This window comes from Anser anser (assembly GCF_964211835.1).
Source record: "Anser anser genome assembly, chromosome: 14".
In the NCBI taxonomy this organism is placed as follows: Eukaryota; Metazoa; Chordata; class Aves; order Anseriformes; family Anatidae; genus Anser; species Anser anser.
In genome coordinates, this window is record NC_139735.1 from 5,957,996 (window position 1) to 5,978,619 (window position 20,624).

The 20,624-nt window shown below is 45.9% G+C and overlaps 1 protein-coding gene across 1 annotated transcript; it reads left to right on the forward strand.

Annotated features, from left to right (window-relative positions):
• The first annotated feature begins 120 nt into the window (after positions 1 to 120).
• On the forward strand, positions 121 to 19,604 carry HMGXB3 (HMG-box containing 3). The gene is made up of 20 exons (XM_083799250.1): positions 121 to 332; positions 750 to 897; positions 1,312 to 1,486; positions 1,968 to 2,531; positions 3,144 to 3,242; positions 4,769 to 4,900; positions 6,610 to 7,022; positions 7,370 to 7,545; positions 7,851 to 7,948; positions 8,528 to 8,626; positions 9,123 to 9,272; positions 10,961 to 11,262; positions 12,664 to 12,791; positions 13,415 to 13,546; positions 13,824 to 14,008; positions 14,615 to 14,834; positions 15,916 to 16,049; positions 16,443 to 16,559; positions 16,931 to 17,140; positions 17,599 to 19,604. The coding sequence occupies exons 2-20, from the start codon at positions 752 to 754 to the stop codon at positions 18,073 to 18,075; spliced, it is 3,957 nt and encodes a 1,318-aa protein (XP_083655376.1). The 5' UTR covers positions 121 to 332; positions 750 to 751; the 3' UTR covers positions 18,076 to 19,604.
• Positions 19,605 to 20,624: the final 1,020 nt, after the last annotated feature.

Here is a 20,624-nt window from a genome sequence, read left to right on the forward strand (position 1 = left end):
TGTCCCCTCCCGGCCACCGTCCGGCCCCCACCCCCTCCCGGCGCTTCCGCCCTTCGCCGGGCAGGCGGCTGAGCCCCGCCGCCGCTCCGCCACCCGGAAGCGGTTCCCGGCAGCGCTTCCGGCGGCGGCGGGAGGCCGCTGAGGGTCCGGTGCGGCCCCGCCTCGCTCCCGGCCCCGGCCCCGGCCCCGGCCCCGGCCCCGGCCCCGGCCCCGGTCCCGGTCCCAGCATGCGGGGCCCTCCCGCCCCGCCCCGCCGCCGGCCCGCAGCCCCGCCGCCTCCTCCCGCTCCCCCGGCTGCGATGTGACCGCGGCTCGCCGCCCGCCGCCGCCCGGTGAGCGCCGGCCTTGCCCCGGTGGGGCCCGGGTTGGGATCCGGGGGGCCGCCGGGGGGGGGGTCCCGTCGCTCCTCTCAGGGCTCCCCGGGGCCTGCGGCTGGGTGCCGGGGGGCAGCGGGGTGAGGTGAGGCGCCCCTGGATCGCCAACCGTTCCCTCGGGGCTTCCAGGGGGGCTGCAGCCCTTAGGTGCGCTCACAGCACGCTTGCATGCTATAAAAGCCACGCTAAAAAAAACAGGTGTTTTCTTCTAAAAATAAATAAGGAGGTAGCTCCTATTTCTGTTGGCTGGTTAAAGGCAGGCGGGCCTGCAAGCGACGCTGTCGGTTTAGAAGGGGTGGGTAGGAGCAGTCTGTAGGGAGAGAGGTAAGGCGGCACGTCCCTGACGCGAGGTGTGTGCTTGGTGTGTGCTCCTAGCGATGGAGGCTCCCTACGATGGCACCGAGGTAACCGTGGTGATGGAGGAAATAGAGGGCGCCTACACGTATGCGTCGCCAGTGCCTTCGAAGAAGAAAAAGAAATACAAAAGTCCGGGTGATCACGGAGAAAAAGCCAAAAAGCCTAGGTGAGTTCTTTCTGCCTTCGTTTATTTTCTGTCTTGAGTGTGGGGGCAATTTTCCTTGCAGCAGTTTATAAGAATAAACGTTGCAGTACACGTGGAACACTTGATAGCATAGAAAACATTAAAAAAAATAGCGTGACACTTTGGGCTCACTCTGGTGTGCCTTTATGAGTGCTAGCAGCGCTTGATCTAAGCTCTGTGTCCTCTAGAACAATTTGCCTTAGGCTCTTTTTCCTTACTGCAGAGGTTCTCATCAGAATCTTGATTTTTATTTGGTTTTAAAAATGCCTTTGGTAATAGCAGTGAATATAACACGCTTATAATTTGTCCTTGAGACCAGTGTAAATCTTAGGAAGTTCTTTCTCCAAAGGGGTTGCTGTAGAATGAGATTTATGCTTGTGTCTGGTTGCATTTCAGATCCGCTTACCTCCTGTACTACTATGACATTTACTTGAAAGTACAGCAAGAGCTGCCCCACCTCCCTCAATCTGAAATCAACAAAAAGATCAGCGAGAGCTGGAGGTTGCTCAGCGTGGCTGAAAAAAGCTATTATTTGGAGAAAGCCAAGCTAGAGAAAGAAGGATTGGACCCGGTAAGTCTCCTTTCCTGCAGTTCTTTCTCGTGTGAGGAGAGGGAGAGGCCGGTAGCTGTAACTGCCGTGGCTCTTAACTGCTTACACAGCACTGGCGGTGGGAGAGTCGTTCAGCTGCAGATTCCCGTTTGTGTTTCTGCTTTATGACCGCCTGTACAGAAGCAGTGTGTGAGGCAGTGGATTTCTTTCTTTTGCCTTCTGTTCAATCAAGGGATCGTGTTTTGAAATCGAGGATGGAGATGTCTGGTATCTGCTGATGGGAACGGTAGTTTCTTGTGTCATGTCATCAGGGTGATGGGTGGTAAAGTGGATGATAAAAGCAGCGCTGAGAGGGACTGCGGGCTGTCATGTGGAGAAGTTCCTAGCCAGCTCTTTCAGGAACCCGTTTGAGCTTTAAGATCTAAAATACTGAAAAAGATAGAGAACTGACTCCCTTCCTTTTTCCTCTTTCATTTATTCCGTGCTCTTTTCTTGCCAACAGAACTCCAAGGTGTCAACTCGAACTGCAGTAGTTCCAGACATTCCAGGTTTCCGTAAGATTCGTCCTCGCTCAGATTATGTAATTATTCCCAAAACCACTCTTCAGGAGGACAGGAGCCGGCAGCCACTGGAACTGTGTGTGACACAGGGTCAGGCAGCACGTGGAGGCTTGACAGCTTCCACCAATATCATGAATGTCCCCCGTGATGCTGTGCAGAACATCCTTTCTGTGGACTCGAGCCACGTTGGCGTTTCTGAGCAGTGCATCGCCATCGAAGGACTGTCGGAAGAGACTGCTTCCTTTGGTCAGTCAGAGCCTGTGGAAGAAGTGGTGGCATCGGAGGTTCTCTCTCACTACGTTGCGCCCGTGACAGATAAAGTGGCTGGGGACGTCCTCTTGGATGAGGCTTCTTTGGAAATCGAAGGGCAGCCGTATCAGACGACTCGGGTCGTTATTGAAGAGACTCTAGTTAGCAGCTCCACGGACGTCCCCAACGGGAGCATCGCTGTGGCCCGTCCCCAGGTTTCAGATGGTGTATCTGTGGTGACCGTAGTGACCGGGAGGGTGAGTTACTCTAGGGACCCTCCGAATCCCGTCAGCTTCTCGTGCGAGATGTCTGACTGCTGTTTAACATGTTTTACTTGAGATTCTCCATGGCTGCAGGAGGTGTTGCGCAGCAGTGTGGCAAACAGCAGCTTTCTGACCTCGGTGATTGCTGCGTCTCTGCCTCCAGATTCTCTGCTATATGCTGCTATCGCTTATGATAGATGACTGATAGAGACTTAAAAAAATATTTCTTTTAACAATAATTCGGGTGGCTTCCGCAGTTGGACTACAAGATTCTGTGGTGAAGAAACAGGTTACCTCTGTGCTCGTGAGAGCTGTTTTCTTGGCTGCAGAGAGAAGGGAGTTTTAAGTTGAGGTGTTAGGGATCTGTTACAGAAACATTATGCTGTGAAGTTTTGGGTCTGCTGTTTTCAGCTTCAAGTTGAGAAGAATTTGATGATTTCCAGAGCAGACCTGGTAAGGCTTTTGAAACAATCACTCTTCTTTCCCGCTTTCTGGTCTCATCAGTCCTCAAGATACATGCTCAGCAGCAGTGTTCACAAAAGGGTGGGACGCAGGCCACTTTGTGTCTTGTCTTCTACATGTAATTTCCCTTTGATTTTGTTTTAGGATACTGAAGAGAGCACTTCCTCCACACCTGCTACACAGTTTATTATGTTACCTTTACCAGCTCACTCCGTTGTGGAGAACCCGACGTCAATTAAGTTGGTAAGAAGTTCAGTCTCGTGGTATTTCAAGATATGGATGTATTACCGTAGGGTTGTCTTAAAGATGGTAGAGTAGGAAGGGTTTGATCATGGTACAGTTCTTAAAGGTAGTCCAGTTTTAACTCATCAGATCAGTTGATAGATTTCTCGTCCCTGCCTTTACACCTTGTGTATTCTAATGGAGCTCTTTGACTTATAGACCTTCTGCCTTTTCCCTCAAGGAGTTTTTGGAAGCAGATGGGAGTACATATCGCTATCACAACCCCTCTGGCTAACAGCAGTTCCTTTGTTGCCTTTGTCAAGGTCTGTGTAGCCTTGTATGGCCTCTGCTTGGAGGCATATCTGTTTCATAAAATGCCAGTGTCTATCCCTTCGAGGGCAAGAATCCGCTCTTGTGACAGGAACACGTGAACTCCCCCGTCATGTGGTGGCTGTCACTTTCCCCACGTGATGGGAGAGGAGCAGTAACCTAAGATTTTGAGAATCCCTGGAGAAAAGTTCATGTGGCTTGTTGCGTGAGGAGCAGTGCTGTTATTTCTCTAATCTCACCGCTCTGACCACCTGTATTTCTGTAATCATTGCAAGACTTCACCGTGCAGCCAGCACAGCAGCTTTTTGTGGTGTGTAAGGTCGCATGAAGTCCTGTTTTCTGGGTTCTTTGTGCTTCCAGCTGGTGGAATGCTGCAGGTATTTATAGTGGTACCTAGCGTGGTATTTGTCCAAGTGTCTTAGGGAGGATGGAGGTGCATCGGGTTTTTGTTCCTGAGAAGAACCTAGCTTAAGTTGTCTTTTCCTTAATGGTAGCACTTGCATTTCTAGGAAAATCAGCCCTAGTTAGGGACTTACGGCACAACAGCTCCCTCAGGATGGCAGGTACAGAATTTTGAGAAGTGCTGTGCTGACAAAAACTCTGTGTGTAGGTGTAGTAGTCCTGGCAAAGACTGGTTTAGCTGTCTTTATGAGCAGCGGCTGGTGGTGCTGCTGCTGTTGCAGCAGTTTACTGTGAGTTACGGTAAAGCACCGGGGAGTACTTTAGCACTACACAGAACAACAAATTACCTTACTGATGAAAAATACCTCCACGAGTGTTTGTCTTCAAATATTGTCACTCTGACATGAATGTATTAATTGCATATTGCCTCACTGTGGACTGCTGTTTGAATCATTTCTATGTTGTCTTATTAAGACTGTAAAATTCATAGGAGAGCTGTTACGTCACCGAAAGCATAAGGTTAGCTTCTCCTGTAGGTTATGTGCATCGTTCATCTCTGCTCTGCAATTTGATCCAAGTTCTGGTAATACTGAAGGTTTGTGTACAGACTGAACGCTTGAATTCAGCGTAACTACGGCGCTGAGTCACTGATACAGCTGGGTGTTGGCTGGTCGGTGAAATGAATAATAGCAGAGGGCTGGCAGAGTTGCTAGATAATGTTTGTGAAGTGCTTACTGGGGGAACAAGGGAGTGATGAGCACAGCTTGGTGTTTTTTCCAGCTCTGTAGAGAAATTCTTGGCGACTCTTGTTTCAGACAACCACCTATACTCGCAGGGGACATGGGAATTGTACCAATCCTGGCTGCTCCTTCACTTATGTCACCAGACATAAGCCACCAAAATGCCCAGCATGTGGGAACTTCCTGGGAGGGAAATGGATCCCGAAGGTAAACTTGCTTTCCCTTCTTTTTCTCTTCAGACAAAAAGCGCTGTTTTTATGAAAGCCTGTGAAATTTCTAGGCCTGTGTTTGAATTTATTCTACAAATTCAGATTTTTGTGGTGATCTTTCAACGTGGTTTTATCAACAGAAAGAAAGAGTAAATCTGAGCAATGGTAGGTGTGTGATCATTTGGGAGCCGTATGATAGTTGGTCTAGTGGAAGCTGAGATGTTGTTTTTTGTTGGTTCGTGGCTGTGTGTCTGATTGTTCTCGATGTTCTGACCTTTGGAAGGAGATTTCCAGATCTTGGTGTAGTTGTGGGCATGGTTGTTGAATGGAAAACTTTTTCTCCAACTGATACCTACGATACTTAAGTTACTGGAATCTCCACTAGCTGTGTACAACAAGTAGTTGCTCCTTAAACCTTGGCAATGTGAAGGTAGTTACCGAGCTCTGAACAGATGTGTTCATGAAATTTGTCTGGAACAAGGCCCCTCAGGCCCAAATTAAAGGATGTTCTCAGTGTGAAAATTTGTTCTGGCTGTTAAAATTTCAGTGACTTTGTGTGCATTTGTCCTGAACTGATGTGTCTAGATTCATTAAGCATTTAGGGGGAAGAACTTTCTCAGCACACAAACTGTAGAGTCTGACCCGATGGCTGAGCTTACTGTGTGCTGGGATACAAACAGCAACGATATCTTTTGTGCTGTAAACCTGCTGAAGTAGATAGATGGCTAACTGCAAAAAGGTCTTTCTGCCTGAATATGGCATGCCTGCTCTGTTAAATCCTACGCTGATTTGAGCTGAAACATTTTAGGGGGAAGGTTTTCCTTCTGTCTTACAGCTATATGCTGCTCTTCTGGGAACATGCTTGCGTAAACAGTTTCATTTATTCTTATGGTGTCATGCCTTGGAGAAAAACATGCAGCAGCATTTTTTTTTTTTTTTTACTGGTAGTAACATCAGTAGGACTGAAACTAAGTGAATACATACCTTCCTGTTCCTTAAAAAAGGGATTATGTTAGAAGATGTCTGGTTTTAGAAACCTAGAATATTCTGCCGAGCATAAACTCTTGAGAAAGCTTAGAATCCATGTGTTTATCACACCAGAAACTCTTGACTACTTCTCTGATAGGATTTGTTTATTACCAGCTCAGTGCTCCATCTTACCCTCATTGACCTCAGCACACAGCTCTTGTAGCCTTAGTCTTGAAGGTAAAACTTCGCTTAAAGCTGAAAAACCGTCCTGAGCAATTCTGTATTTCCTGACTCCCTCAGATGCATGCTTTTCTGAGTGCTTCTACACCCCTTTGCACTTCACTGCAATTTAATCCAAAAGATGCAAGTTCTGTATCTAGCTCCCCTTGGTTCCTCAGTAGCATGGAAGAACAGACAGCATCAGAGAGCTGAAGGTAGGAAAGGGGAGTGTAGGAGGTGGGCCCTCGTTCCAGAGGGTGGCCGATGAGTTTGTGATGTTGACGCTAATGGTGATATTTAAGAGAGTTTAAGGAAGACTGATTTTTCAAAGTAAAACTGTCAGGAGGCTAGATAAAATGTTAACAGGGACTTTCCGGTTGTAGAAGATGATGTTCCTGCTCTCACTTGCAATTCATTGCTTAAACACTCAGGATTTTGCTGTTTTGATCCAGCATTGAATAGGCCATGGCAAACCAGGCTATGTGAACCTCTGAAATGTGCTCCTCTTCTTGTTTCCAGGAAAAGCAACCAAAAATCAAACCTGAGCCAAATTCAGGCACTTCTCTGAAAACTCCGGCAACTAAAAGAGGTCAGCAGTCAGTGCTCACAGAACCGGCAGCTGTTTGTGAGAGCACCTCGAAGTCTGCCCTGGAAAGCTCTGAAGCGGTCAGCCAGCTGCTGAATGCTGTGCCTGCTGGGGGGCAGATGCAGGAGACAGAGTGGGAGGAAGTGATCATCTCTGAGGCTCACATTCTTGCAAACAGCGTGCTTGGTGAAGACAGAGGGACTGCTGCCAGAGTGATGGTTGGTCAAGAGAGCCAGCCACAAGGAGACTCTTCTACAGAGCAGGCAGAAAAAGATAGCGTAGGGCTGGGAGCGCCGCCGCCCTCTGAGGTGCTGAGTCCAAATACCTCTGCAAAAAAGCCAGCGGGGTGAGTTATAGGAGTGTGTGATGTCTGATGTGTGCTGATGGAACAAATCCAAGAAATTGAAGGCTGTTGGCAGTGCTTCATGCAAGACCGTCTGTGTCCTGTCTGCTTTCTGCCACTTCAAGATCGTTCTTTTGAAATGGTTTTGTCCATCAAAGTTGTTTTTTTTTTTTTTAAGTGACAATGAAATTGTGGTGGTAGTCACAGGGCAGATGTATCTTTAGCACTATTTCTCCTTTCTACTGCAATAGCTGTGATTATTGCGCTAATAAAGCACAGGAGAGAGGAGAAAATTGAGGGTGAGAGGGAAACCATGGAATTTTTTTCCAATTGTAGCTCTTGTCTTTTAGAATTGATGCTCCAGCTGCTGCACACAAAGGGCAAGAAGTAAAGAGTAAACCAAGACCGAAGCCCTCCTTGCTGGCTGCAGCAAGGCCCATGCGAGCAATTCTGCCCGCACCAGCCAGCGTGGGGAGAGAAGCCAGCACTGAGCAGGCTAGCAAGAGACAGGCGTTTGCAAACACTGGTAAAAATACTGGTTCTCTGGTATGCTTTGGGAGTGGTTGTCTTTCCTCTCTATATTGAAGTGGTCTTTGTCAAATACTAAGATGTGTCTGAAGGGAGATAGTGAGCTATCCTAGGTTTAAAAAAAAAAACACCCTCGATTTCTTTCTAACCAGAAGGGCAGGTAAATGGGACATGAAACACCTGCTTGTGTCACTTCAAGTTCAGAGGAAGAAAATCTCATGTGACTCTGGTTTCATTTACTGCAGAAGAAAACAGGACTTGTTTTTTCTTATCTAACCTGCTGCGTTCTTTTCCTTCTTCAAGACAAGCATCCCCTGGTGAGAACGTCAGGCCTGAAGCCCAGTACGCTGAAACAATTGGGTCAGGCAGTTCTGCAGCCACCAAGTGCTGAGGAACAAAAGGTATCTGTGGCTTGTTCTTCGAATGCACAAACCTTTCCTTGGGATTATTTTCCCCTAATGAGGGGTATGAGCTGAGTGCTGAGAAACAGAATATGAGAATGTAGCACCCTTATGATGACGGAAGTTGTGACGGACAGTTTTTATGAGGTGGCTCTGAAGCAGTGTGAGTGCTGGATGGCCAGGAGCAGGAACTCAGCTGAGAGATGCTGTTGGACAATCCTTTGTCCGGCTGCTTTGAAAACCTCCTGGTTACTTCCAGAAGATATTTGAGGATCTGGTGGTGGTTTGGGAATCTGACATGTAATACTGACTGCTGAGGGAGTCTGTTTTACCTGTGAAAGATGACTGAGTAGGAAGTAAAGCTTGCTAAGATGCTGGAGTACTTCTACCTGAATTTTAAAGCTTTAGTATGCAAAACAGCACATTGTAGTCCCCTGATATTAAATGAACATTACCAGATTTCCTGGGGGGAAAAATGGGGGAAAATAAGGTATTTGCTTACAGGATGTGTGTATTCAGTAGTAGGTGTCTCATGGGTGTTCTTTTATTTGTTTTTTTCCTTCTGCTTTCAATCTCTAGCTCCACAGCACTTTGCCCAACAGCGCATCGCAGGTTAAAGTAGTGGAGGTCAAGCCAGATGTGTTCCCTTCCTACAAGTACAGCTGCACTGTAACTTTGGTGAGAATTTTTTAGGTGGTCTGAGTTGCACTGTGGGGATTGTCATCTCTGGGATGAGGTTGTTCTGTGGCTTTTGTTTTACTGACTTGCAGAAACATTATCCTGTGTTTAATGTGACCATTTTGTGCTGTATATGTCATCTGTTGACTTAATCTGGGCTCTCTGTGCTGTGTTGCAGTCATGTTTGGGACCTTGTTAAGACATGGATTTTTCTTCATACTCTGGCACAATTTGCATCACCTCCTTGAGCTAAGCGGGGAGGTTCAGTGGTTTCTGAATGAGTTTACTGTGGAGTGTCTGCGGTCTCTGGGATTTGCCTCAGAGCATTTGAGTACTGGTTAAAATGTTACGTACAAAGTGATAGGGCCTGCTTTTTAACCTTTACTCTATGTGTTATAAAATGGGGAAAAGCATATAATAGTCAAGTAGAGTATTCTACAGTCATGTTAGCATGTAGAAGTCAAGGTCAACAAACATCATTTTTGTGTCCTTCCAGGATTTGGGACTGGCAACGTCACGTGGCAGAGGGAAATGCAAGAACCCCTCGTGTAGTTACGTGTATACAAACAGGCACAAGCCACGAATCTGTCCAAGCTGCGGCTACAATCTTGCCAAAGACAGAGCTGAGAAAACAGCAAAATCCCTGGTAAGGTTCGGAATGGTTTGTCTTTCAAACCAATATTGTGGAGTGGGTGGGGAAGTATCTTAGTTTGCAGGTTCCCATGGGAACATGTTAATTTTCTTTTTCCGTTATGGTAAGTCTGTTTCTAACAATAATGTCCTACTGAAAATACTTGTGACCATGTTTTTACTGTTCAGCTTCTGCAATGGTGGTGTTTGAGGCTCAGAGTGAGACAGACAACACTCAGTTCTACCACTGGATGTCTCTGTAGCTTAAAAATGCTTATGGTATGTTACTACATGCTGGGGAAATCACCCCTGAAGTCACATTTGTTGTGTCAGCTTTGTGGAACTTCAGACTTCATCAAAAAACTTCCAAGCATGCTCTGCTTTGTGACCAGTTTGTGACAAATGTCAACGGAGTTAGTACATCTTGTATTAGAGCTTCCTATTTTTAGGGGGTTTGTAACGCGACTTACTTCCAGCCTGAAATTATTTCTGGATGTAGTATTTTCATTCTGTTGTAGAACGATGTTGTTCAAGATTTCTTCTGTTCTTGTACTTGGATGTAAATAGCGTATTGTGGATTTTGTTTTGTTTGCTTCTGAGGTAATCTGTTTTTTTCCCCAAAGTTTCAAAGTTTAAAAGTTTAGCTTTTCTTGTACAGGATTGTTTTGCCATTTAAAAAAAAAAAAAACTGTCCTGTTCTTAGCTGGGATGTCCACTCAGCATTTAGACAGACAACTGCGTTGTAGTCTGTGCAGTAGTTTTACTCTTTCGCTTGATTTTTTTAAATTTTATTTTGAAGTACATAACTTTGTATATTAAAAACATAAAAAATAAACAAACTGAAATGGCCTGTGTGAAATCCACACGTAAGCAGATGTGTAGGGAACAGCAGTACGCTTAGCTCAGCTTGCATTCTGAGAGGCATGCGGCTTGTCTCTTCCTCATTTTTTAAAAAAAAATCTGGTTTTTAGTTGTGTTTAACATTCCTATCACACAGTTTGTTGTTGGCTCTGCTTTTGGACTGATCTTTTATCTCATTGCTAGACTAGACAGAAAAACAGGTTGAAATGTTAGCAGAAGGGTTTAGGTGATCAAACAGCTTAGCTTGTCTGTGTTCTCTCTGTTCTTCTGCGCCACCTGGAGTTCAGTTATCCTATGCTTGTGCACCTGTACGAAAGAACTGTGGCTGATCAATTGTAATAGATCGATGTATTCCATACATTGAAACCCCTAGTTCTAGTTTAACACTTGTCAGTCCTAGCACCTGTACAGTTATGCAGGCTGCCATGGCTGTCTGGCCGTGGTATACAGGAGAATGTGCCTGATAACCTACGGAGAAAGGCAGTGGTGATTGCCAGGTGTATTGAAATGTTTGTATGCCTGCTGATGGTTGTTCTCCCCTTCCTAATCCTCAATGCCTGCAATAACAGTCCAGTACAGTGATAAGTCTGTGGTGGTTTAGCAACATAATTGGAGTTCCTGGAAAGTCTGGGCTGTAACGAAAAATTTTAGGTGAAGTAACTTAGGCTTGAAGCTACTGTCTGCGATCACTGATTGAGCAGAGAAGTAGAAGTCAAGTCTACTGGGTACAGAGGTTACTGTGATTCTCCTACCTCTTGTGACTTTTCTGGACTTCTTTATATTTCATCTTCACACATGCCTCACTGAAAAAATGTTTTTTTGTTTGTTTTTTTTTCTCTCTAGGAGGTCAGTCCAGGCCAGTCTGACGTGCTGAACACCAGCGAGCCCTTAACCCCATCCCAGAAAGAGATCCAGCGCCAATCCACCCTGCAGTTGCTGCGCAAAGTCATGCAGATCCCAGAGAATGAATCAGAACTGGCCGAGGTCTTCACACTCATCCACGAACTGAACAGCTCGCGGCTCATCCTGTCCAACGTGAGTGAGGAGACAGTCACCATAGAGCAGACCTCCTGGTCAAACTACTATGAGTCTCCATCTGCGCAGTGCCTCCTCTGTAACAGCCCATTGTTCAAAGGGGGACAGAAGTAAGATTCTGTTTTAGACTTGTGACTTTTTCACCCTTGTGCTGGTATTCTGTGTTAGAAGTATGCCTGAAATAATACTTAGTTTAGCTCCAATATTGAGGCTGGTGTAAGTGACAGTGAATAATCTACATGTCTGTGGAAAAGGCTTAGCTTGATAGCTGTAAGGAGTTTCTGTTTCTCTTGTACTGTTTAGTTTGTCATAGTTACCATTTCCGTACAGCAAGAGAGCTTGATCAAAGACTGGCTGCTAAGTCTAGATGTAATTTTTTCTTTGAAATGGAGTCTTCATTACTCATCCCCTCTTTGTTTTCTATTCTGATGTTTTTGAGGCTGACAGGCAAAATTGTGGGATTAGAGATGTGTGTTGTGTGATTTCCCTTTTCTCTCTTCCAATCTGAATGTTTGCTGTGTGGATCTTTTTGCTTATGATGTTTTCATTCTTTTTATGGTTTAGCGTGGGCTTGAGTGAATCCTTTTTGGAACCTATACCCAAATTGAAACCTGAAAGACTCTCAGAAACTACTCGTGTACAGGCTGGATTACTTTACCTAGTTTTGTGTAAAAGCCCATAGGGTATCTCCTCACTGAGTCTGCCAAACATCTTCCTGTTGCCTAAAGCCTGAGCTCAAACATTTCCAAAACAAAATGTCATGTAGTTTACTACTGTGTTTCTCTTTTCTGGAACCAAGATTTTCTTGGTACCAGTTAAGGGTGTTTGATTTGGTCAGGCTAGTACTAACTGAGAATCTTCCAGCAGAGATGCTTTTTATATGTAGTCATTTTTGCAGGTGAGTGCCATGTTGTACCCTGTCCCTGACCTTATCGCTTCCAAACTGTGCATTGTAAATCCTCTGTGCTGCTCTGCTTTGCAGTGCTCTGAGTGTAGGACTCTCACATGTGCCTGCATAGGCTCTAATTAAGCTGCTGCCAGTGGGAAGGAACTAGCTTTGGATTTAATTCCTATTTTCTCAGGTGGACAGTTACATTTCTGCTACTAAGGCACAACTGGCATTTTCCTGTCTGAACTTCCTCCTTGGCAGCCTGGTTGTAAGGGAGGCGGCCTTTCAGAATACGTGTGTGCAGGGACAGACTTGGGCAGAATGTGTTACTAGTCACTGTTGGCTGCTCTGCAGCAACAGGGCTGATGCTGCTCTCAGGGCAGCTGAGGCTGTAGCTTTTCTTCACCTCTCAAATCCTATGCACTCAATACGTGGAGCTGGAGAAATTCTGTAGTGCTGTTAAAAGAATGTGAACAGTGACCTGGGGAATCCGTTTAACAATGAAACGTTTTTTTGTGTTGTGAATTGATGTGAACTGGCTTAGACTGACATGCTAACTGCAGTCCTGGACTGAAAAACCTGTTGGCTTAACTCTGAGCTGTCTTTTGCTTGTCTGTTACAGTTCCCTTGCTGGTCCTCAGGAGTGCTGGCTGCTGACAGCAAATAGATTACAGGTGGTTACAGCTCAGGTCAAAGTGTGCTTGAACCTGCAGTGTCTGGCCCTCCATAGCTTCACGGATATTTATACAGGTAGGAAAAAAGTGAGCATACCAACTTACAGCATGAGTACAGATTAAACCCTTCAGAAGCCATGGGACTGTATCAGGACATTGTCATTGCACAGAAAAGTCTCTGGCATACCCCACTATATTAAACTTGAATTATTTTTTTCCTTTAATTATTCTGCTGTTTCTGTAAGTAAAGCTATATGTGTGAGAAAAACATGCGTGAATACTTTGAGGAGCACCATACCTTGCTTCGTTGTTATAGGTCTCCTCTGTCTAAGTACAAAATGCTGGGTTTTGTGAGGCAGTTCATAGTCAAAGACATCTCTGCAGTGCTTTATTTTTTAGCGTTGACTGGTGACAGCTGAGCAGCAGTCACTGTGGGCTTCCTGCAAGGCAGCATGGAGCCAAGGAGATAGATTGGCTGTTGTTCCTTGTAGCATTTTTAATTTAAAGACAAGGCTAGAAAGTAATTTAATCTTGCTAACATGCAAAGGGAATAGTCACATAAGCTCTATTCAGCTGTTTTCATTGATCCTCTGAACTGTACTCATAAAAGTGTTTTGCATATCATTAAGAAAGGAATATGTTTCATTGTGAGGAATATCTGGAACCCGACAGACAATAACTGTCTTGTTTTAACTGCAGGCCTTTTCAATGTGGGTAACAAGTTGCTAGTGAGCCTGGATCTTCTGTTTGCAATCCGAAACCACATTAAACTTGGAGAGGATCCCAGAGTGGCTGTTGGCAATATTCTCGACTCCGTTCAGGAGCAAACTGGTGGGTTTTCCCTCTTTTTTTTTTTTTTAACCATAACACACCAAACTTTGTGACCTGCTAATGATTGTTAGGTTGTAAAAACGGGAAAACCCACCTCTTCTGGTGTGGTGTGTTTCTGTTAAATCACTTCCTAAACCCAACAATACCTCTGTGACCAGTTCTCTGTAGCAATTCTCTGGAGGACAGGATTGTTTTTATTCTGCATAGGAGAGGTTCTGCTACCTCTCTACTGTCTTTAGGAAGTGAAAGCTGTAACAGTGGCATGTTCTCCTTTCAGAAAAAAGCCTGAGCTCTGATGAGCAGGCTCAGCTCCAGGAACTGCTGTGCAATGGCTACTGGGCCTTTGAATGCCTCACTGTCCGGGATTACAACGATATGATCTGTGGAATCTGTGGCATAACCCCCAAGGTAGAAATAGCCCAGAGGAATGTGGAAAATGTCCTGGCATTGAAAAACATAGAGGTAAGCTTTTCACAAACTTCGCATCCTGTTCAAAGCAGATCATAATGACTTTTGCTGAGTCTGGTCTTTGTAATGCATGGTAATTATACGAAGCCTTTGTGACCAGTTTTCTGCTGATGCTTGACAAGAGGATGTGGCTGGAGTGGTGATGCCTGCACTTCCTCTTAGAGGTGTTTCAGGAAAACAAGATCTTCTGTCTCTGGACCACAGCTTTGGTCCAGTAGCCTCTGATAGTGGGGATCTTTTTTGAAATTTGCTGGACTTGGCATTCTTCCTGTGATACGAAGGAATCTTTCTACCTTTTTTTTATTGTTTTCTCCCAACAGCAGTTTCCTTGAGGTGCTGTTTTCCCTAATGGCATAAAAATGCCCTAGTAGTAGTATGTAGCACATCTGGCTTTTATGTCAAATAAACAGTTTGGACTTTCACTCAAAGAAAAGTGATTGTGGGGAACTCCAAGACAGAATAGGAGCCTGATGTCATCCTGTTATACTTGGCTTGAGCACGCTTCTGGGTAGTCCCTGTGCCTTGAGTGAGCCTGACACAAAATTCTTGAATGAACTATGGTTATTTGTGTTTGACCAGTGTGTTTCTTGCTCTTTCTAGTTTACTTGGCCAGAATTCTTGGCATCGAGTGAAGTGAATGTGGAAGACTTCTGGTCCACAATGGAGACAGAGGTGATTGAGCAGGTGGCTTTTCCTTCTAGCATCCCCATCACAAAGTTTGATGCCTCTATTGTTGCTCCTTTCTTCCCTCCACTGATGAGAGGAGCAGTGGTGGTCAATACTGAGAAGGACAAGAACCTGGATGCGCAGCCAGTGCCAGGTAATTGCTGAAGTGCTTGTTAAGAACTACTTGTTGTGGTGATGACTTGAGTATTTTGGTGATGTTTAGAGGTGTATGACTCTATAAAAGGTATGTCTGCTGAGATAAGAGAAGACTTCTGGGAGCAGTCCGCCTGTTCTCAGGATACTGAGCAGCTTGAGCTTTGACCTGCCCAGTGAATCTTGAATACACTGCTGTGCTCTGATGCATTTGAAATATGGGGGACATGAGAACACTGCACCCTGAATGAAATAACATGGTCTCAGTGCAGAAGGAAGCAAGCACAACCTGAATGCCAGTCAGTATTGTTTCATGTTAGACTGATTCTTGCTGCTGTAAAAGCTGCAGACAGTGCTTGGTATCTCAGAAGGTGAATAAGTCTTCAACAGGATGTGAAAAAAGCTTAGGAGATGGATGTGTTAGTCCTGATCAGTGTTGTCAGCATTCAGTATATTCAGGGCATGGACTGCATGTAACAAGGAAGCCCTAAGAAGAATAAGCTCAGATGAACAAGAGCTAAATTCAGTCAGCACCTGGTTCCTTTAACATTCTAGTTATTAGATATTCTGAAATTTGTGTAAACTGGCTTTGTAAGTTTAACAAGTACGCGAGTTGGCTTTGCAGTGAGGGTTACGGCTGTCTGTAGAGAGCTGAGCTGCAGAAGGGCTACGTGGGCTTTCGTGGGAGTGGAGCTACAGAGAAAGAACCAGGGAGGAGATGTGAATGGCAAGCGTGGAGCTGCTCCGTCCAAAAGCAGCAGTCACGCTTCTCTGTGATCTGCTGTCGCTTGTTTATACTCACATCAGTCCAACCAGTTAGTTAAAGGTTATAAGCAACAGCCTGAACAAGTGCTCATGGAGCCTGCAGTTCTCCTGGGCTCAGTCTGCTCAGAGGCAACCTCACTAGCAAAGGGTTAGAGCAAAGTGCGGGCCGTGGCTCGCTTTGGAATTAGCACTGTTCACAGCTTTCTCTTGCTGGCAGTTGACTGTGCAGTCCCTGCTTCTGCAGTCTTCAGAAGAAATTACTTTGGTGACTTCCCTTCCTGAGAAAGAATGCTTAGACTTGTTTCCTGCCTTTGCAGGTAATGGGAGTGCCTTGGTGAGGCTACTTCAGGAAGAAAACTTCAGGCTTGAGCTGATAAGCTCCTACAGCGAGGAAGAGCTGCAAAGCTTTTTGACGCAGTGTGACATCCCCTGGGAGGCTTCAGATACAAAGGTAACGGCTTGTTTACCCACATACCACTATTTAGGAATGGAACTGTTTGTTACTATCTTCCCTTAGTTTACACTTGCCATGCTAGGTTATAAACTTCTCATCTGACTGTACCGGGGCAGGAGTGGGTTAGGAATGAGTGCCTGCAGATTATAGGATTACTAACACATTGTGAAAGAAATTGAACTCTTGTAGGCTGGGAAAAAAAGGAAGCCCGTAATTACCATTTCCATATCAGGTAATTGCTTGTCATCCTCGTGGTGCTGACTGCGGGATTAGGTTATTGGACAACATGCAAGTTAAGGTTTGGAAGTTCTTGTCTGCAGCCTGCTCCCTCTTTTGGAGAGTCTGTTAGTTTGTCATGTACAGACTTTCTCTGGGGCCTATCTTTTCTAGGACCAGCTCTGTTACTCCCTCCTGGCTCTCTATGACTTTGTCCAGAATGGGACAAGCATCAAACCAGCTTCTGCTCATCACACAGGAGGAAAAATCTACAAAGTGTGTCCACATCAGGTGAGAAAGGCCGGTTCTTACCTTGCTATTCACTGTCAGCTGACTTAGGAGCGCCCTCATGAAACAGAAAGAGCGGAGTGGGTCCCTCTGCGCCTTGGATGAAACACACTGCCTTGGGGGCTTGGAGTGTGAGCAGTCCTGCAAGATATCTCACTATTGACTAGTGATCTGAAACCTGTGTCTGATGTTGCTGCTGAGGTGAAGTTCTGCACAGGATGAAGTGAATGTTCAATGAATGTTCAATGAGGAAAGAAAGTCTTTAGAAAAAGTGGTTGTCTGGTCACTGCATTTTCTGGAATACCTGAAAGGAAGCTGAATTTATTTTTCTTAAATTCTTATATTCTGTTTGCCACTAATCCCTTTCTTTCCAGGTTGTGTGTGGCTCAAAGTACATAGTAAGAGGAGAAAACGCACGGGATCATGTGGACCTGTTGGTTTCCTCACGTCATTGGCCTCCGGTGTATGTTGTCGATACGGCCTCTTCGGTGGCGCTGTGTGCAGACATCTGCTGTCCTGACCTGGCCTCCCAGATGTGGGGCAAAAACCAGGGCTGCTTCTCTGACCCTATGGATCCCCCAACGGTTAGTTGTGTCCACCTATGTTGTGACTCGCAGCTTTGCCGGTGCATAGCTCCTGAGCAGAGCTGAAAGTGTTGTGTTGCCTGTGCTGTATTAGGTTCGCACTCTTGAATGGGGAGAACTGTGCTGGAAGTGCATTGTAGCAGTTCAACTCATGAACTTTGGAGCGTGTAGCTTATGTTGTCTCAGCAGCTCCTCTCAAACTGCTGCTATTTCTTGAGAAATGGGAGAGGAAGAGAGCTGCTAGCACCCTGGGATTATCTCTGAGGGCATAAGGGTGGGGAACGTATAGAACCACCTTTGTGGCATTCAGGGGAAGCATGACTTGGCCCTCCCTCTGTCCCAAGTTGTAGATCTGGTTGGAGTTGAGTTGAGCTGAACAGTAGTTTTATATTGTGCTTCTTAACCGTGGGGAAGCTTGTTGTTGTTCTACCTGGTGTGCATCTCTCTCTCTCTCCCAGTACGTGTCCTGCCCTGAACTGTTAGACCAGCACTACAGCGTAGACGTGACTGTGGCTGAGCACTCTGTTCAGCACCCTATCACCAAGTCAGCAGCACGCCGAATTGTTCACGCTGGTTCGGAGCAGAACAGTCACCAAGATCCAACGGCTCGGCACCACTGCATCTCCCTGTGCAGGGAGCTGGAGCCTTACAACGCCATCATTGCCGCTATCAGTGACAGCAAAACCAGCAACGTCCGCCAAAGGCCCATCACCTTTGAGAATGCCACACATTATTACCTCTACAACCGCCTCATGGACTTCCTCACCAGCAGGGAAATCGTGAATCGACAGATCCAGGAGATCGTACAGAGCTGCCAGCCGGGGGAGGTGGTGATTCGGGATGCTCTCTACCGGCTCGGAGTGGCCCAGATTAAAACAGAAACGGAAGAGGACGAAGAAGAGAAGCAGGAGGATGATAAAGACATTGCTGAGTAACAAAACGGCTTGTTGGTTTCTCGTTCTGGTTGTGTGGACGGGTGGGCTGGGCCAGCTTCTGCTAGGTTTGGGCAGCTGTCTGGCTTGAGAATTTAATTTTACAGGTTGGAGGTGTGATTCCGGTGGCTTTGACTGCTGTTAATGACCAAAGAGCTGTGTGCTTCCAGCGTGTCATAAGTGCTGCCATGAGTGGGTCTGCCACGCTCCTTGCTGAAGGCTGCAGTTCCCTCCCAAGGTGTGCAGTGGACCCACTCTTCGGCTGCGTGAACTGTTGTCCTCCCTGCAGCTGGTGAGTGGAGAAGCAAGAGGCATTTCTGGTAGCAGGGAGTACGCGTGGTCAAGTGCACAGGTTTCTTAATTCTGAATCTTGCTTGCTGATTTCTTTGTGCATATTGGTGGCAGGGCTGGGGGTGTGGAAGCAGTCACAAAAGGCAGACAGCTAAGAATTCTCCTCAAAACGTTCAAAACAGATGAGTTTAGGACACTGATTCCTGCTTGGAAATCCTGCAGAGCTCTTGTGTTGGCTGCAGAGAGTCCGTAGTTGAGCAGGAGGAGCCACCGTGCAGCTTTAAGATGCCCTCTGTGGGGAGCCTCTGTGGAGGCTGTCCTGTATCCAGGATGGTGAGTACTTTAGCTGCAGGTTTCTGGAATTATTTGTTCCCTCACATGAGCACTAATAATTTAGAAGCTGAAACACATAGCAAGTGAAGGGTGTTCTGTGTGTTAAGGTAAGAGTTGATCAGGTGAGCCCCAGGGAATCGAGTTCATTTGGGGGATGCATGAGGTGATGGCTGTGGAAACAGGAAGGACGTTCAAATTTCTATGCTGTCCTCTTGGACGCTTTTTTTTTTTTAGTTGTTTTGTTTTGTTTGAGGACTTGAATTTCTGTTATTCTACTCTTAGAACTGAATCACAAAGACAGTTTGTGGGATCAAGGAGAAGCAATGAATGCAGGGTCACCAGAGTGAGCAGAGCTCTGTAGTCCTCCCTTACAGGAGGCCCTGGGTGAGTTGCATCCTTGTGTGCAATCGCAGCACTCTGTCAAGTGTCATATTTGCCCTGCCTGTGTCCACACAGCACTTGTGGCTTAGAGGAGCCTCTTGCTGCCCAGGTTGCTTTCTCTGCTCCTACAGCATGTCTAAAGAACGTTTATAGGCTCCGGTTATAAAGCTGTGCGTTGCCTGCTGTGAAGCTGTTGCAGGCAACAAAGCTGAAGAACACATTTGCTGTCATCTGGAGAGGAGGGGGATGTTGAACTGCTAAGTTGCCATCCGGGGAGTTTATTTTGTCTGAGTGAGCAGCGGGGAAGATTCAGAGGCTTGTGGTGTGGTTGAAAACTCCCTTCTGTGAAGGGGAACCTATTGAGTACCGTACTGTAAAAGTAAATGTATTAAGTCTGAGCAAATGCAGTAATTACGGCTTGGGGTTTTTCTGTTAAGAATATTAACTTATTATAAGAGATGTTAGTGACTTTTTCAGTCAGTGATAAAATTTAATAAATTATCTCCAATTTTGGGGGTGAAACTGTGGCCAAGTGAGTTGGTTTTTTGCCTTCAACACCTGGAGGACTGCAGTGGGAAAGGGCACAAATACGGTTTGTGTGTAAATCACGCTTCCAGTCTGCACTACCATGGTGGTAGCAACAAGCCTGGTTTTCTCAGAAGCAGGAGAGGCAGCTCAATAAAATTCCTTGGGCCCTTTCACTAGTGTCAAATGCAAGCCTTTCAGAACAAAACGATCCTGTTGTAAGAACTATACTTCACTATATTTAAGTGGCAAGAAAGTAGTCTCTGCAGTTAGAATGATCACTTCTGGCACTTAAATCACAATCATAGGTGTTATACCCCCCCCCCCTTGACTCCGAATGTGATTTGAAGCTTGAATGGTCCTTGTGTAACTCCTGGGGTTTTCTGTGTATATTTATTTTTAAGGGGCTTCTCAGTACTGTCAAGGTTTCTTTTGGTCTAGGTAGCTTGGAATGGATCTCAGAATAGAGTTTGTTTGAAAAGTGATCTAAATTCATTTTTCCATCTCCAGGCTCAGCAGTGTTCAGACTGAATTAATAAGGGTAGGGGAGCACTGGCAAACCTGTGAGCATGAGATGCTCAACTCCCCAAATCTGCCTGCTCTCATTCTGCACTTCCTGCCCAGGGCAGCTCCTGGTGACTTTTGCAGGAGAGAGTCTGCAGCAGGTGACAGTAACTTCTCTTCAGGATGTGTTTGATAGCTTGAGCTTCTGCTGCCTCTGAGCCATGGCTACAGGCGGTTCTGCTGCAGTAAGGCTGAGTCTCTGCTAGACTTCTGCCTCTGCCCTGCCCTTGGCATTAGCCTGCCTTTCCCATGTCTCAACTACGGTGACCGTTGTCAGTTGTCCCATCATCATGATTGAAATTACCCCCCCATTGTATGTGACTACTTCATTCTTCTGAATTACAGGAAGGCCATTCAGAGCAAAGTGCTTTAAAACCTTGCTTTTAATGCTTTTGTTTTTGGCATTACATAAGATTAAGTGGTTTTGAGAACTGGTAATGAGAAGTGTGATGAATTGG

Excerpts from the sequence above, each read along its gene's own strand:
- HMGXB3 (XM_083799250.1), top strand. The coding sequence starts at position 752 with ATGGAGGCTCCCTACGATGGCACCGAGGTAACCGTGGTGATGGAGGAA. Across the intron at positions 1,487-1,967 it reads AGAAAGAAGGATTGGACCCG|AACTCCAAGGTGTCAACTCG; the intron begins GTAAGTCTCCTT and ends TCTTGCCAACAG. Across the intron at positions 17,141-17,598 it reads ACCCTATGGATCCCCCAACG|TACGTGTCCTGCCCTGAACT; the intron begins GTTAGTTGTGTC and ends TCTCTCTCCCAG.